The sequence below is a fragment of the Penaeus monodon genome, chromosome 40 (assembly GCF_015228065.2).
Source record: "Penaeus monodon isolate SGIC_2016 chromosome 40, NSTDA_Pmon_1, whole genome shotgun sequence".
Classification (NCBI taxonomy): Eukaryota; Metazoa; Arthropoda; class Malacostraca; order Decapoda; family Penaeidae; genus Penaeus; species Penaeus monodon.
The window spans coordinates 29,765,459-29,778,606 of NC_051425.1; the positions used below are offsets into that span (position 1 = coordinate 29,765,459).

Consider the following 13,148-nt stretch of genomic DNA (forward strand, 5'->3'; position numbering starts at 1 on the left):
TCAGTAAGGCTGTGAAATCGGAAAATATATTTTGATAAATCATTTTTTCTTTTCATGCCCATGAGTTGCTTTATATTAGCAGCGGCGCGAATTGTCTTTCCTTCCGATGATGTCCACGCCCGCAGACTGGTGGAATCCTCCTTAATAAAGCTGCTGGCCTAATTTCAACCTGAACAGCGGCTTTACTCCTACCGACAGTCTCCTCGCTTCCCACATCCTCCGCCTTCTCCCTTATACCGGCCAACCCTGCACATAGTCCGCCCGACCCTCCGACCTGATCTGACCTCCCTTCGCTTCCGTTCGTTTGTCCTCACGTACCCCATGTTACCGCGTTGCGAGTCTAATGAACTAAAGGGGGAGAAGGGGGAGGAATCCTTAGTCCAAGGGTAGCAAGGGAAGCTAAAGGGTAGCTAGCTACCTAGAAATTTAAGAAGGAAGAAGTAGAAAAGTAGGGGGGCGAAACCCCTTGTGCGGTGCTTTCTTTGGCATAGCTGGTTGGAAGGTGTGGTTTATTTTCCTATCTTTTTCTTTTTAACTGGAGACAGGTTAGTTTGGTAGGATGACTTCTGAGAGTATTGAAGAGAGCTGTTCAAATGTTATAAAGAAAGCAAGAAATATCTTATCCCAAAGGCTGAGTACTACAGAAGGATAGACAGCATTAAATTTTCACCAGCAAATAGTTATATGAAGAGTAGAAGTGACTATTATCTTCTGTCCCAGTAAGTTATTTTGTTTATTTGTTGTAAATCCCTGGGATATAATAGTTTTCATTACCTGCTGTTGTACACTGTTAATTATTGGTGTTACTTTTATGGTTACTGTCAGATAACAGAGAAAGTTTCTCTGACAGAGCCAATTCCAAACCTAGAGTAATGTAAGCAAGAAATCCCACGCGTGACACCTATGTAGCATTTGTTATGAAATTCCGTTTGATGACTATGATCAGTATTTCTTGTAGTCTCAGTTACTCCATGGTCTGGCTGCAGAAGGAGCCAGAGCATGGGGTAACAGAGACTGCAAGTAATACTGATCAATTTTTCATGAAAATAAGTCTGCACTGTAAGGATTAAAATCATTGTTATAATATACTGTTTGACTATTTCATGCAGACTGACAGATATGTTTTGTAAGCATTTCATATGACATGATCAATCTATGGTTCGTATTTTTTTGTAGTAACTGCTGCCCCAAAATCTAGTCACTGACTTTAACATTTATGGAACAAATAAGAATAATATTTACTCTAAATTAGTAGTGATAATTATAGATTAACTGAATTAATTTCAATCTATTTCTTTTCAGATATGAAGTCCTCCAATGTGGTGTCATGGAAAAGCTTATAAAAAACGGACAAATGCAGATGAGCCACCCCTGTATTATTTAACTATTGAGGAGACTTTTGACGTCATCAAACGTACTCATATTGCAACAGGACATGGTGGGCGCGACCGCATGATTAAGGAGTTACAACGAAAATATGCCAACATCACAACAAAGGCCTTGGAGCTCTTCAAATCACGGTGTGAGGAATGTCAGAAGAAAAGGAAAAGGCCAATGACCAAGGGTGTTGTGCTGCGTCCTATCCTCAGCAAGGAATTGGCATCTAGGGGCTAGATTGATTTGATTGACATGCAATCAATGCCACACTCCAACTTTAGATGGATCATGGTGACCATGCTTTCACCAATTCTGCATCTCGTCCTTTCAACCAACTGCGCAGAGGTTGCTCAGCTTGTAGTATTCCTTCCATGGTGCCCCTCTGTTTCAAAGGATAATGGCTCAGAGTTCACATCCAGGGTGATTACTGAGCTAAAAGAAATATGGCCAAGTCTCACCATGGTTCATGGGAAGCCCCATCATCACAAAGTCAGGGTTCTGTGGAACGTGCGAATGGTGACATTAAGGATATGTTAGTTACCTGGCTTGCAGACAATAATTCACAAGACTGGTCAGTTGGTATCAAGTTTGGTCAGTTTCAGAAAAATGCTGCTCACCATTCAGGGATAAAGTCTCCACACTCTGCTATGTTTGGCTGTGAAGCCATAGTTGGCCTGACTTCTTCACCTCTACCCACAGAAGTTGTCTCAGGGTTGGAGAGTGAGGATGATCTCATAGCAGTTATGTCAGGAGATGATACAACAACAACAGGTTCTGCTGCAAGCGCTACTGGTTCAGTGACCACTAACGAAGCGACTACAAGTGACAATAATCATTTATTGACTACTGAAGTGACTGAGGCACTTTCTGTTGATGCCATTGTTCAAACTCCTCAGATACTTCAAGATCACCAAGACCAAATTCACAAACGTGGAAGCATACAGAGAGAATGGTCAAACTTGCTTGCTTGCTTGAGATTTGCGAAGTTCTGGCTTCGCCCGGGCCTTTCATTTATGGCCCGGCCTGTGTCAGCTTTTTATGGCTGTCTCATTTGTTTGTCTGACAGTCGGTGCTTACCGTGGCGGTGGGATTGCCAGCAGGCGCTCCTGTAGCCGTGGTGTAAGCATCTCGTATAATCTCTTTACCAGCACGACGGCTGTGTTCTGCGGGCTTTGTCTTAGGAATTGCGTGTGCACGCAATTCTCTAAGTAATGTACAAGTGTGGCGTTCGGCTCGCCGTTTATTTCAGAGAGTGCCAGTGGTTCATAGCATGTGGCATCTGAGTACCAGCTGGCCGAGAGGGAATATCTCGTTTCCTCTCTGTGAAGCTGCAGGAGGAAGGAGTTGGCCGTCACCGTACACTTCCTCCTAAGTAATTTTCGGCTCTGATGTATTATCATGGGATTAGGGGGCATACCCCTGCCGATTTCGGCTAATCTGTCAGCAAGCTCATTACCTCTGATCCCTATGTGGCTGGGAACCCAGTTTATGATAATTCTTCTACCCTGAGCAAAAATCCTCTGTGCCAGTGTGAGGATGGTAGTCAGAAGGTAGATGTTGTCTGTGGGTGAGCGCTGCTGAAGACAGTCGACGGCTCCTTTGGAGTCTGTGTGTATGACCACGTGTCCTTCCCTAACGGACGCGTGGCTTAGTGCTCCCATGATAGCAACTGCCTCTGCCTGTAGCGAGGAGGCGTTGTCTGTTACCCTCATGGAATTTGTGGCATCCCTTGCTGCGAAGCCGGCGCCTGCAGTGTGGGTCAAGGGATCGACCGATCCATCCGTGTAATATGTTCTGCTCCCCAGAGGGGTGATGGTTGCAATGACCCTCTGGGTTTCTGCCTTTAGGCTAGGCGTACAATATTCGTTCTTTTTGCTTGCCAGTCTCATGACCGAGAACTCTATCGAGGTTTGTGCCCACGGCGGAGCTTCGACAAAGTCAGGGTGAGGGGAGTCCATGCCCTTGGCCAGTAGCGGTTAATGGTCAAACGTAGTCGCTTAGACTTTAAAGTTGATGAGCCTGGTGACAATGTTGCTGTCCCAATTCCAGCTGTGGATCGTGGTAGAGGAGATCCGCGGAATATCCTGGGTGTTACTGTCAGCAGAGATTTGGACAATGACCAGTATAAGATCGCTGTGAAGTCAGGTGTTCTAAACGGTCAGTATTCTAGAAACCAGTTTGACTTCTGCTCCCATCGTTTTCTGACAGAAGATGACGTAAATCAGGATACTGCAGTGTCACTTCGAGAAGCTGTTATTGCACAATCTGCATGTGGTGGTCAAGGATTCACTAGATGCAACTGTAGTGGTCTGAAGAAATATTCAACTAACAGATGTGTTTCAAAGCTAAGGCGAAATGTAACTCTGGGTGCCATGCAAGTGTCAACTGTGCTAATAAATGATAATTGTTGAATAACCGTCAGGTATCCAGATAGCAATGTAATGAATAGTTATGATGTAACAATATATGTATGCTCTTATGAATTAACAAATGTATGCTCTTATGAATAAAATGAATGTTATAGATAGCTGTTGTCATGTTTTTATTAGGAACTAAATAATGGATTTTTCAAATATTTTAAATCCGAAAGACGCTCCTTGTGACAGCAGTTCTATTAATGTTATTAAGGACATTATTGCAGGTCATAATTCTAACCCTTGCTCATCCACACATCACCCACACATGTGAAAAAGATCGAAACAGTCATTTCATGAAATCCCTGACCTCCCAATTCAGGGAGGATCGCACGGCGCAAAATCGGGCATTCCCAGGTATGTTATTTTTATTATTATTGTTTCATACCCGGAGTGACCTAGGTTCGAGTCCTGGTCAGGGAGGGTTGTTATTTATCGATATCAATGCGGCATTGCATTATTCCATGTAACAACTTACATTTAAGTGTGTATCCACGTGTGTATGCACACTGCAGTTACGGCTTTCCTAAGCTAACCGGCAAAGATCCTATTGCGTAAATGTTCGAGTTGCATGAGTTTTCTCCGAGACTATATATACTGAATGTATGTGTGGTAGACAGACAGATAGATTTCAATAGCTTGAATGATATGGACATATGCCACTTTTAAAGGAAAGCCCGCCCTTGGTTATCCTTAAGACCAATCCTCGTTAATCATCGCTCATTATCAAGTCGAAGGGAATGAGTCCTGCCTGAGGCATGGTGACTCATCTTCAAGTGTAAGTCATTTTCCACATTCAGAGATTGTTTTTACTTTTTGAATTCAGGTGAAATGAGACTCCACAACTTTCTGTGTGTGTGTGTGTGTTCACATACACACACACACACACACACACACACACACAACACACACACACACACACACACACACACACACACACACACACACACACACACACACACACACACACACACACACACACACACACACACACCACACACACTACACATCACACAACACACACACACACACACACACAACCAAACCACACACACTACACACATCACCTCCAAACACACACACCAGCCACGACACAAAAACACTTTTCAATTTTGTGCTCGGAAAATTCCTTGCGTATACGATCTGTATAACATTCTCTATTCTTATATCTGTAGATATAATGCATCCATGTGCCTGACGGGTGACAACGGAAAGATAAGCGATATCGTTTGTTGTGATATTGTGTGTGCTCGTGATAAATTTCACGCAGCATTGTTATTTTTATAGTCACTATTGTTGCTATTTTTTGTTATTATTGTTATTTTTTAAATATTATTTTTATTGTTATTATTGATGTTATCGTTGGTATTATTATCATCATTCGTATTATTATTATTATTATTATTATTATTATTGTTGTTGTTGTTGTTGTTGTTGTTATTGCCATTATTATTATTATTATTGTTGTTGTTATCTTCATTGCTATTATTATTATATTATCAGTGTTATCGTCATAGATATTATTATCAATGTTATGTCACTGTTTCTGTCAAAGTACTCAATAATATAGTTATTTTCATTATTATTGTTGTTTTCGTTTTTATTTTTCTCATTCTTGTTGCACACATAGTCATTCGCGAGGGCGGGCGAGAGTTTTACAGGAAGTGTGAGGCCCGAGGGGCCAGGAAGGTTCGCGTGCCGAGGTCTCAGCTTGCTCGCGATTTCCGGAAATAGCTGCCCTCAGCTGTCGATTATGGGAGTCGGGGCGCAGTCTCCAGAGGGAGACTCGGGAGGAGGTGACGCTGGAGACGCAACTGCGCGGTCGTCGCTGAGTGATTCGCTCGCTTTCTCTGCGAGGAAGCAGGGCGACCAGTGCACAGCGGTGGTATGAGTAGGTCCGCTTTTCTGCGTCAGCGACATAGGCGCAGTGCACGACCGATAGAGACAAAGGAGTGGCACGGCTCAGGAACAGCAGGACGCGACGGAGCGTGAGAGGATTCGCTTTGCCAAGGGAAGGAGAGCGTTTTGGGCAGGAATGACAAGGAGCGGCTCAGGACACGACGACGGATAGGAACTAGCAGTAGGCAGCAGCAGGCAAGTAGACCAAGTAGAAGAATACTTGGCCAGGTTCCACCGTCCGTTATTGGAACAGCAAAAGGGCAGTGACAGCTCAACGGTGGACATCACCAAAGGCGCAACAGGTCATCAACAAGTTTCACCAGAGGTAACTGAGGTGATGGGCGGCACAGAACCTTCGGAGGGCTTGAGCTATGGCCTTTTACGCTGCCGCCAGAACAGGAGTTCATAGTTCGGAATTAACACCTGTTAATTCTGGTGCTCCTCCTCGCTCGCTGTTGGCAGGCCATTTCGCAGTTAACGCCGTGGCATCTGTAACCTGGTTAGTTTGGTTAACGTGCAAGAACAAAGCTATCTCACCATCTTTCTTTTTCTTTCACACACAAATACAAGCGCGAAAGCGAAGGAATCAAACAAACAACACACACACACACACACACACACACACACACACACACACACACACACACACACACACACACACACACAATAAACACACACATCACACACACACACGCACTCACAAACAAACAAATAGACAAACACACGCACACACGCACAAATATCTTGCTTGTAGTACACACCAAGAATCCCTTTCCTTGCTGATAACATTCGGTGTATGATTAGAATGTTGATAACATTATCAATTTTTCTTTGTATTTGACATTATTTTCATTAATTAACAATTTATGTAATCCATTCCTGTTACTGTCGTCGTTTTTCTTAATGTTTTACTGTCATTATCATAGTTATTATCATCACCTACTTCTATAATTTCCTATTTTCTTATTTTAGCTTAATCTTACTTTCATCAACTTTAACCTAACTGATCTATCCAAAGGTCTTCAGATCTAACCTAATCTAGCCAGGCCTAACGGAGCCTTGGTTAACCTAATCTTATCTAATCTATGCTGCCAGGTAAATATACCATAAATATTTGACCTTTCTAATGCTGCATGGAAAGAGACGTAAGCAAGGGGAGGTGAATTCAGGTCAAAGGGAAGAAGAGGCTATGATGTTGTAAATTCAGGAGTTTGTTAGCTTTATGATTTTTTTTTCTTCAGGGTCATTGTTATCACGACTCGAGGTCAACAGTTATATCTCGTTATCAGGTTTTAGATAACGGTGAAAGGCATCTTCATTATATCCAGAGATAGAAATAAAAATAGAGATGGAGAGAGGGAGAGAGAGGGAGAGAGAGAGGGGGGGAGAGAGGGAGGATGAAAAAGGATATAAACAATATACAATTGAATAGACAGAATGCGATATATGCAAAGTGTGTAAATAAAATAAAACATATAATGTATTGTTTAGTTATTAAGCATTAAACAGATATGTAAAAGAAAAGCCACTAAAAACATATATATCTTCACAAAACGGTCTTACCAACACATCCGAACACACAACCCTGGCTTCGACTTAGCGTCAACATTTTTCTCGCCCCTTTCCTCAAAACTTCTTTTCTGTCTCTTCCCTCAGGCTCTAGAACTAATATAAAAAAAGACTAAAACCAACCAGAATGTCGAACGAAGTGGCGGCATCTGCCGTAGCTGCCGTGGGCGTCCCCAACGCGGCTCCAGAAGGCTGCAGAGAAGGCGCGAAGGAGGAGAGGGCGGCGTACGTGGCCTATCCCCGCCGGTGGGCCGTCCTCGGCACCGTCGCGCTGCTCAACATCTCGAACGCGGCGGTGAGCGGACGCGGGTTTAGTCTCTGAGATCGCTTTTTGCACTGTTGTTCTGTTTCATTTCATTTATCTTCACTATTTAAGCGTTTGCTATATTGTGTCAGCCACTTTAACTCTCCCTAGAAAATGTTTATTAAATATGAATATATATATATATATATATATATAATATATATATATATATATATATATATATATATATATATATATTCATATTTAATAAACATTTTCTAGGGAGAGTTAAAGTGGCTGACACAATATAGCAAACGCTTAAATAGTGAAGATAAATGAAATGAAACAGAACAACAGTGCAAAAAGCGATCTCAGAGACTAAACCCGCGTCCGCTCACCGCCGCGTTCGAGATGTTGAGCAGCGCGACGGTGCCGAGGACGGCCCACCGGCGGGGATAGGCCACGTACGCCGCCCTCTCCTCCTTCGCGCCTTCTCTGCAGCCTTCTGGAGCCGCGTTGGGGACGCCCACGGCAGCTACGGCAGATGCCGCCACTTCGTTCGACATTCTGGTTGGTTTTAGTCTTTTTTTATATTAGTTCTAGAGCCTGAGGGAAGAGACAGAAAAGAAGTTTTGAGGAAAGGGGCGAGAAAAATGTTGACGCTAAGTCGAAGCCAGGGTTGTGTGTTCGGATGTGTTGGTAAGACCGTTTTGTGAAGATATATATGTTTTTAGTGGCTTTTCTTTTACATATCCGTTTAATGCTTAATAACTAAACAATACATTATATGTTTTATTTTATTTACACACTTTGCATATATCGCATTCTGTCTATTCAATTGTATATTGTTTATATCCTTTTTCATCCTCCCTCTCTCCCCCCCTCTCTCCCCTCCCTCTCTCCTCCTCTCTCCATCTCTATTTTTATTCTATCTCTGGATATAATGAAAATGCCTTTCCCGTTATCTAAACCCCGATAACGAGATATAACTGTTTTACCTCGAGTCGTGATAACAATGACCCTGAAGAAAAAAAAATCATAAGCTAACAAACTCCTGAATTTACAACATCATAGCCTCTTCTTCCCTTTGACCTGAATTCACCTCCCCTTGCTTACGTCTCTTTCCATGCAGCATTAGAAAGGTCAAATATTTATGGTATATTTACCTGGCAGCATAGATTAGATAAGATTAGGTTAACCAAGGCTCCGTTAGGCCTGGCTAGATTAGGTTAGATCTGAAGACCTTTGGATAGATCAGTTAGGTTAAAGTTGATGAAAGTAAGATTAAGCTAAAATAAGAAAATAGGAAATTATAGAAGTAGGTGATGATAATAACTATGATAATGACAGTAAAACATTAAGAAAAACGACGACAGTAACAGGAATGGATTACATAAATTGTTAATTAATGAAAATAATGTCAAATACAAAGAAAAATTGATAATGTTATCAACATTCTAATCATACACCGAATGTTATCAGCAAGGAAAGGGATTCTTGGTGTGTACTACAAGCAAGATATTTGTGCGTGTGTGCGTGTGTTTGTCTATTTGTTTGTTTGTGTGTGCGTGTGTGTGTGTGATGTGTGTGTTTATTTGTGTGTGTGTGTGTGTGTGTGTGTGTGTGTGTGTGTGTGTGTGTGTGTGTGTGTGTGTGTGTGTGTGTGTGTGTGTGTGTGTTGTTTGTTTGATTCCTTCGCTTTCGCGCTTGTATTTGTGTGTGAAAGAAAAAGAAAGATGGTGAGATAGCTTTGTTCTTGCACGTTGACCAAACTAACCAAGTTACAGATGCCACGGCGTTAACTGCGAAATGGCCTGCCAACAGCGAGCGAGGAGGAGCACCAGAATTAACAGGTGTTAATTCCGAACTATGAACTCCTGTTCTGGCGGCAGCGTAAAAGGCCATAGCTCAAGCCCTCCGAAGGTTCTGTGCCGCCCATCACCTCAGTTACCTCTGGTGAAACTTGTTGATGACCTGTTGCGCCTTTGGTGATGTCCACCGCTGAGCTGTCACTGCCCTTTTGCTGTTCCAATAACGGACGGTGGAACCTGGCCAAGTATTCTTCTACTTGGTCTACTTGCCTGCTGCTGCCTACTGCTAGTTCCTATCCGTCGTCGTGTCCTGAGCCGCTCCTTGTCATTCCTGCCCAAAACGCTCTCCTTCCCTTGGCAAAGCGAATCCTCTCACGCTCCGTCGCGTCCTGCTGTTCCTGAGCCGTGCCACTCCTTTGTCTCTATCGGTCGTGCACTGCGCCTATGTCGCTGACGCAGAAAAGCGGACCTACTCATACCACCGCTGTGCACTGGTCGCCCTGCTTCCTCGCAGAGAAAGCGAGCGAATCACTCAGCGACGACCGCGCAGTTGCGTCTCCAGCGTCACCTCCTCCCGAGTCTCCCTCTGGAGACTGCGCCCCGACTCCCATAATCGACAGCTGAGGGCAGCTATTTCCGGAAATCGCGAGCAAGCTGAGACCTCGGCACGCGAACCTTCCTGGCCCCTCGGGCCTCACACTTCCTGTAAAACTCTCGCCCGCCCTCGCGAATGACTATGTGTGCAACAAGAATGAGAAAAATAAAAACGAAAACAACAATAATAATGAAGATAACTATATTATTGAGTACTTTGAATGAAACAGTGACATAACATTCATAATAACATCTATGACGATAACACTGATAATATAATAATAATAGCAATGAAGATAACAACAACAACAACAATAATAATAATAATAATAATAATAAAATAATAATAATAATAATAATAATAATAATAATAATAATAATAATAATAACAACAACAACAACAACAACAACAACAACAATAATAATGATAATGATACGAATGATAATAATACCAACGATAACATCAATAATAACAATAAAAATAATAGTAAAAAAACTAACAATAATAACAAAAAATAGCAAATAGTGACTATAAAAATAACAATGCTGCGCGAAATTTATCACGAGCACACACAATGTCACAACAAACGATATCGCTTATCTTTCCGTTGTCACCCGTCAGGCACATGGATGCTTATCTTACAGTATATGGAAGGGAATGTTATCAGATTCGTTATACGCAAGGATTTCCGGCAAAATTGAAAGTGTGTGTGTGTGTGTGTGTGTGTGTGTGTGTGTGTGTGTGTGTGTGTGTGTGTGTGTGTGTGTGTGTGTGTGTGTGTGTGTGTGTGTGTGTGTGTGTGTATGTGAACACACACACACACACACACAGAGAAAGTTGTGGAGTCTCATTTCACCTGAATTCAAAAAGTAAACAACAATCTCTGAATGTGGAAAATGACTTACACTTGAAATGAGTCCCCATGCCTCAGGCAGGACTCATTCCCTTCGCCCTTGAAAATGAGCGATGATTAACGAGGATTGGTCTTAAGGATACCAAGGGCGGGTTTTTCCTTTTAAAGTGGCATATGCCCCATATCATTCAACTATTGAAATCTATCTGTCTGTCTACCACACATACATTCGTATATATAGCCCTGGGAGAAAACTCTGCAACTCAAACATTTACGCAATAGGACTTTGCCGGTTAGCTTAGGAAAGCCGTAACTGCAGTGTGCATACACACGTGGATACACATTTAAATGTAAGTTGTTACATGGAATAATGCAATGCCGCATTGATATCGATAAATAACAACCCTCCCTGACCAGGACTCAAACCCTAGGTCACTCCGGGTATGAAACAATAATAAAAAAAATAACATACCTGGGAATGCCCGTTTTGCGCCGTGGCGATCCTCCCTGAATTGGGAGGTCAGGGATTTCATGAATGACTGTTTCGATCTTTTTCACATGTGTGGGTGATGTGTGGATGAGCAAGGGTTAGAATTATGACCTGAAATAATGTCCTTAATAACATTAATAGAACTGCTGTCACAAGGAGCGTCTTTCGGATTTAAAATATTTAAAAAATCCATTATTTAGTTCCTAATAAAACATGACAACAGCTATCTATAACATTCATTTTATTCATAAGAGCATACTTTGTTAATTCATAAGAGCATACATATATTGTTTACATCATAACTATTCATTACTTGCTATCTGGATACCTGACGGTTATTCAACATTATCATTTATTAGCACAGTTGACACTTGCATGGCACCCAGAGTTACATTTCGCCTTAGCTTTGAAACACATCTGTTAGTTGAATATTTCTTCAGACCACTACAGTTGCATCTAGTAATCCTTGACCACCACATGCAGATTGTGCAATAACAGCTTTCTCGAAGTGACACTGCAGTATCCTGATTTACGTCATCTTTCTTCAGAAACGATGGGAGCAATCAAACTGGTTTCTAGAATACTGACCGTTTAGAACACCTGACTTCACAGGGATCTTATACTGGTCATTGGTTCCAAAACTCTGCTGACAGTAAACCCAGGATATTCCGCGGATCTCCTCTACCACGATCCACAGCTGGGAAATTTGGGGCAGCAACATTGTCACCAGGCTCATCAAATTTAAAGTCTAAGCGCTACTTTTTACCATTAACCGCTACTGGCCAAGGGCATGGACTCCCCTCCCCTGACTTTGTCGGAAACTCCGCCGTGGGGACAAACCTCGATAGAGTTCTCGGTCATGAACTGGCAAGCAAAAGAACGAATATTGTACGCCTAGCCTAAAGGCAGAAACCCGAGGGGCATTGCAACCCTCACCCCCCTGGGGGCAGAACATATTATACGATGGATCGGTCCCATCCTTGACCCACACTGCAGGGGCCGGCTTCGCAGCAAGGGATGCCACAAAATCCATGAGGGTAACAACAACGCCTCCTCGCTACAGGCAGAGGGAGTTTTCTATCATGGGAGCACTAAGCCACGCGTCCGTTAGGGAAGGACACGTGGTCATACACACAGACTCCAAAGGAGCCGTCGACTGTCTTCAGCAGCGCTCACCCACAGACAACATCTACCTTCTGACTACCATCCTCACACTGGCACAGAGGATTTTTGCTCAGGGTAGAAGAATTATCATAAACTGGGTTCCCAGCCACATAGGGATCAGAGGTAATGAGCTTGCTGACAGATTACCGAAAACGGCAGGGTATGCCCCCTAATCCCCTGATAATACATCAAGGGCCCAAAATTACTTAGGGGGAAGTGTACGGTGACGGCCAACTCCTTCCTCCTGCAGCTTCACAGAGAGGAAACGAGATATTCCCTCTCGGCCAGCTGGTACTCAGATGCCACATGCTATGAACCACTGGCACTCTCTGAAATAAACGGCGAGCCGAACGCCACACTTGTACATTACTTAGAGAATTGCGTGCACACGCAAATTCCTAAGACAAGCCCGCAGAACACAGCCGTGTGCTGGTAAAGAGATTATACGAGATTTCTTACACCACGGCTACAGGAGCGCCTGCTGGCAATCCCCCCGCACGGTAAACACCGACTGTCAGACAAAAAAATGAGACGCATAAAAAGCTGACACCCGGCCGGGCCATAAATGAAAGGCCCGGGCGAAGCCAAACTTCGCAATCTCAGCAAGGGAAGCAAGTTTGACCATTCTCTCTGTATGCTTCCCCGTTTGTGAATTTGGGCTTGGTGATCTTGAAGTATCTGAGGAGTTTGAACAATGCACACAGAAGTGCCTCATCCTTCATAGTCAATAAA

General features: G+C 43.0%; 1 protein-coding gene across 1 annotated transcript in view; it reads left to right on the forward strand.

The window, feature by feature from the left end:
- LOC119598141 (solute carrier family 49 member A3-like) overlaps positions 1-13,148 on the forward strand; it is a gene marked incomplete in the record, with an annotated part of 25,398 nt that overhangs the window by 3,289 nt on the left and 8,961 nt on the right. Inside the window, 1 exon segment of the mRNA XM_037947771.1 lies at positions 7,347-7,554. Coding sequence (XP_037803699.1) covers positions 7,387-7,554 — 168 coding nt within the window.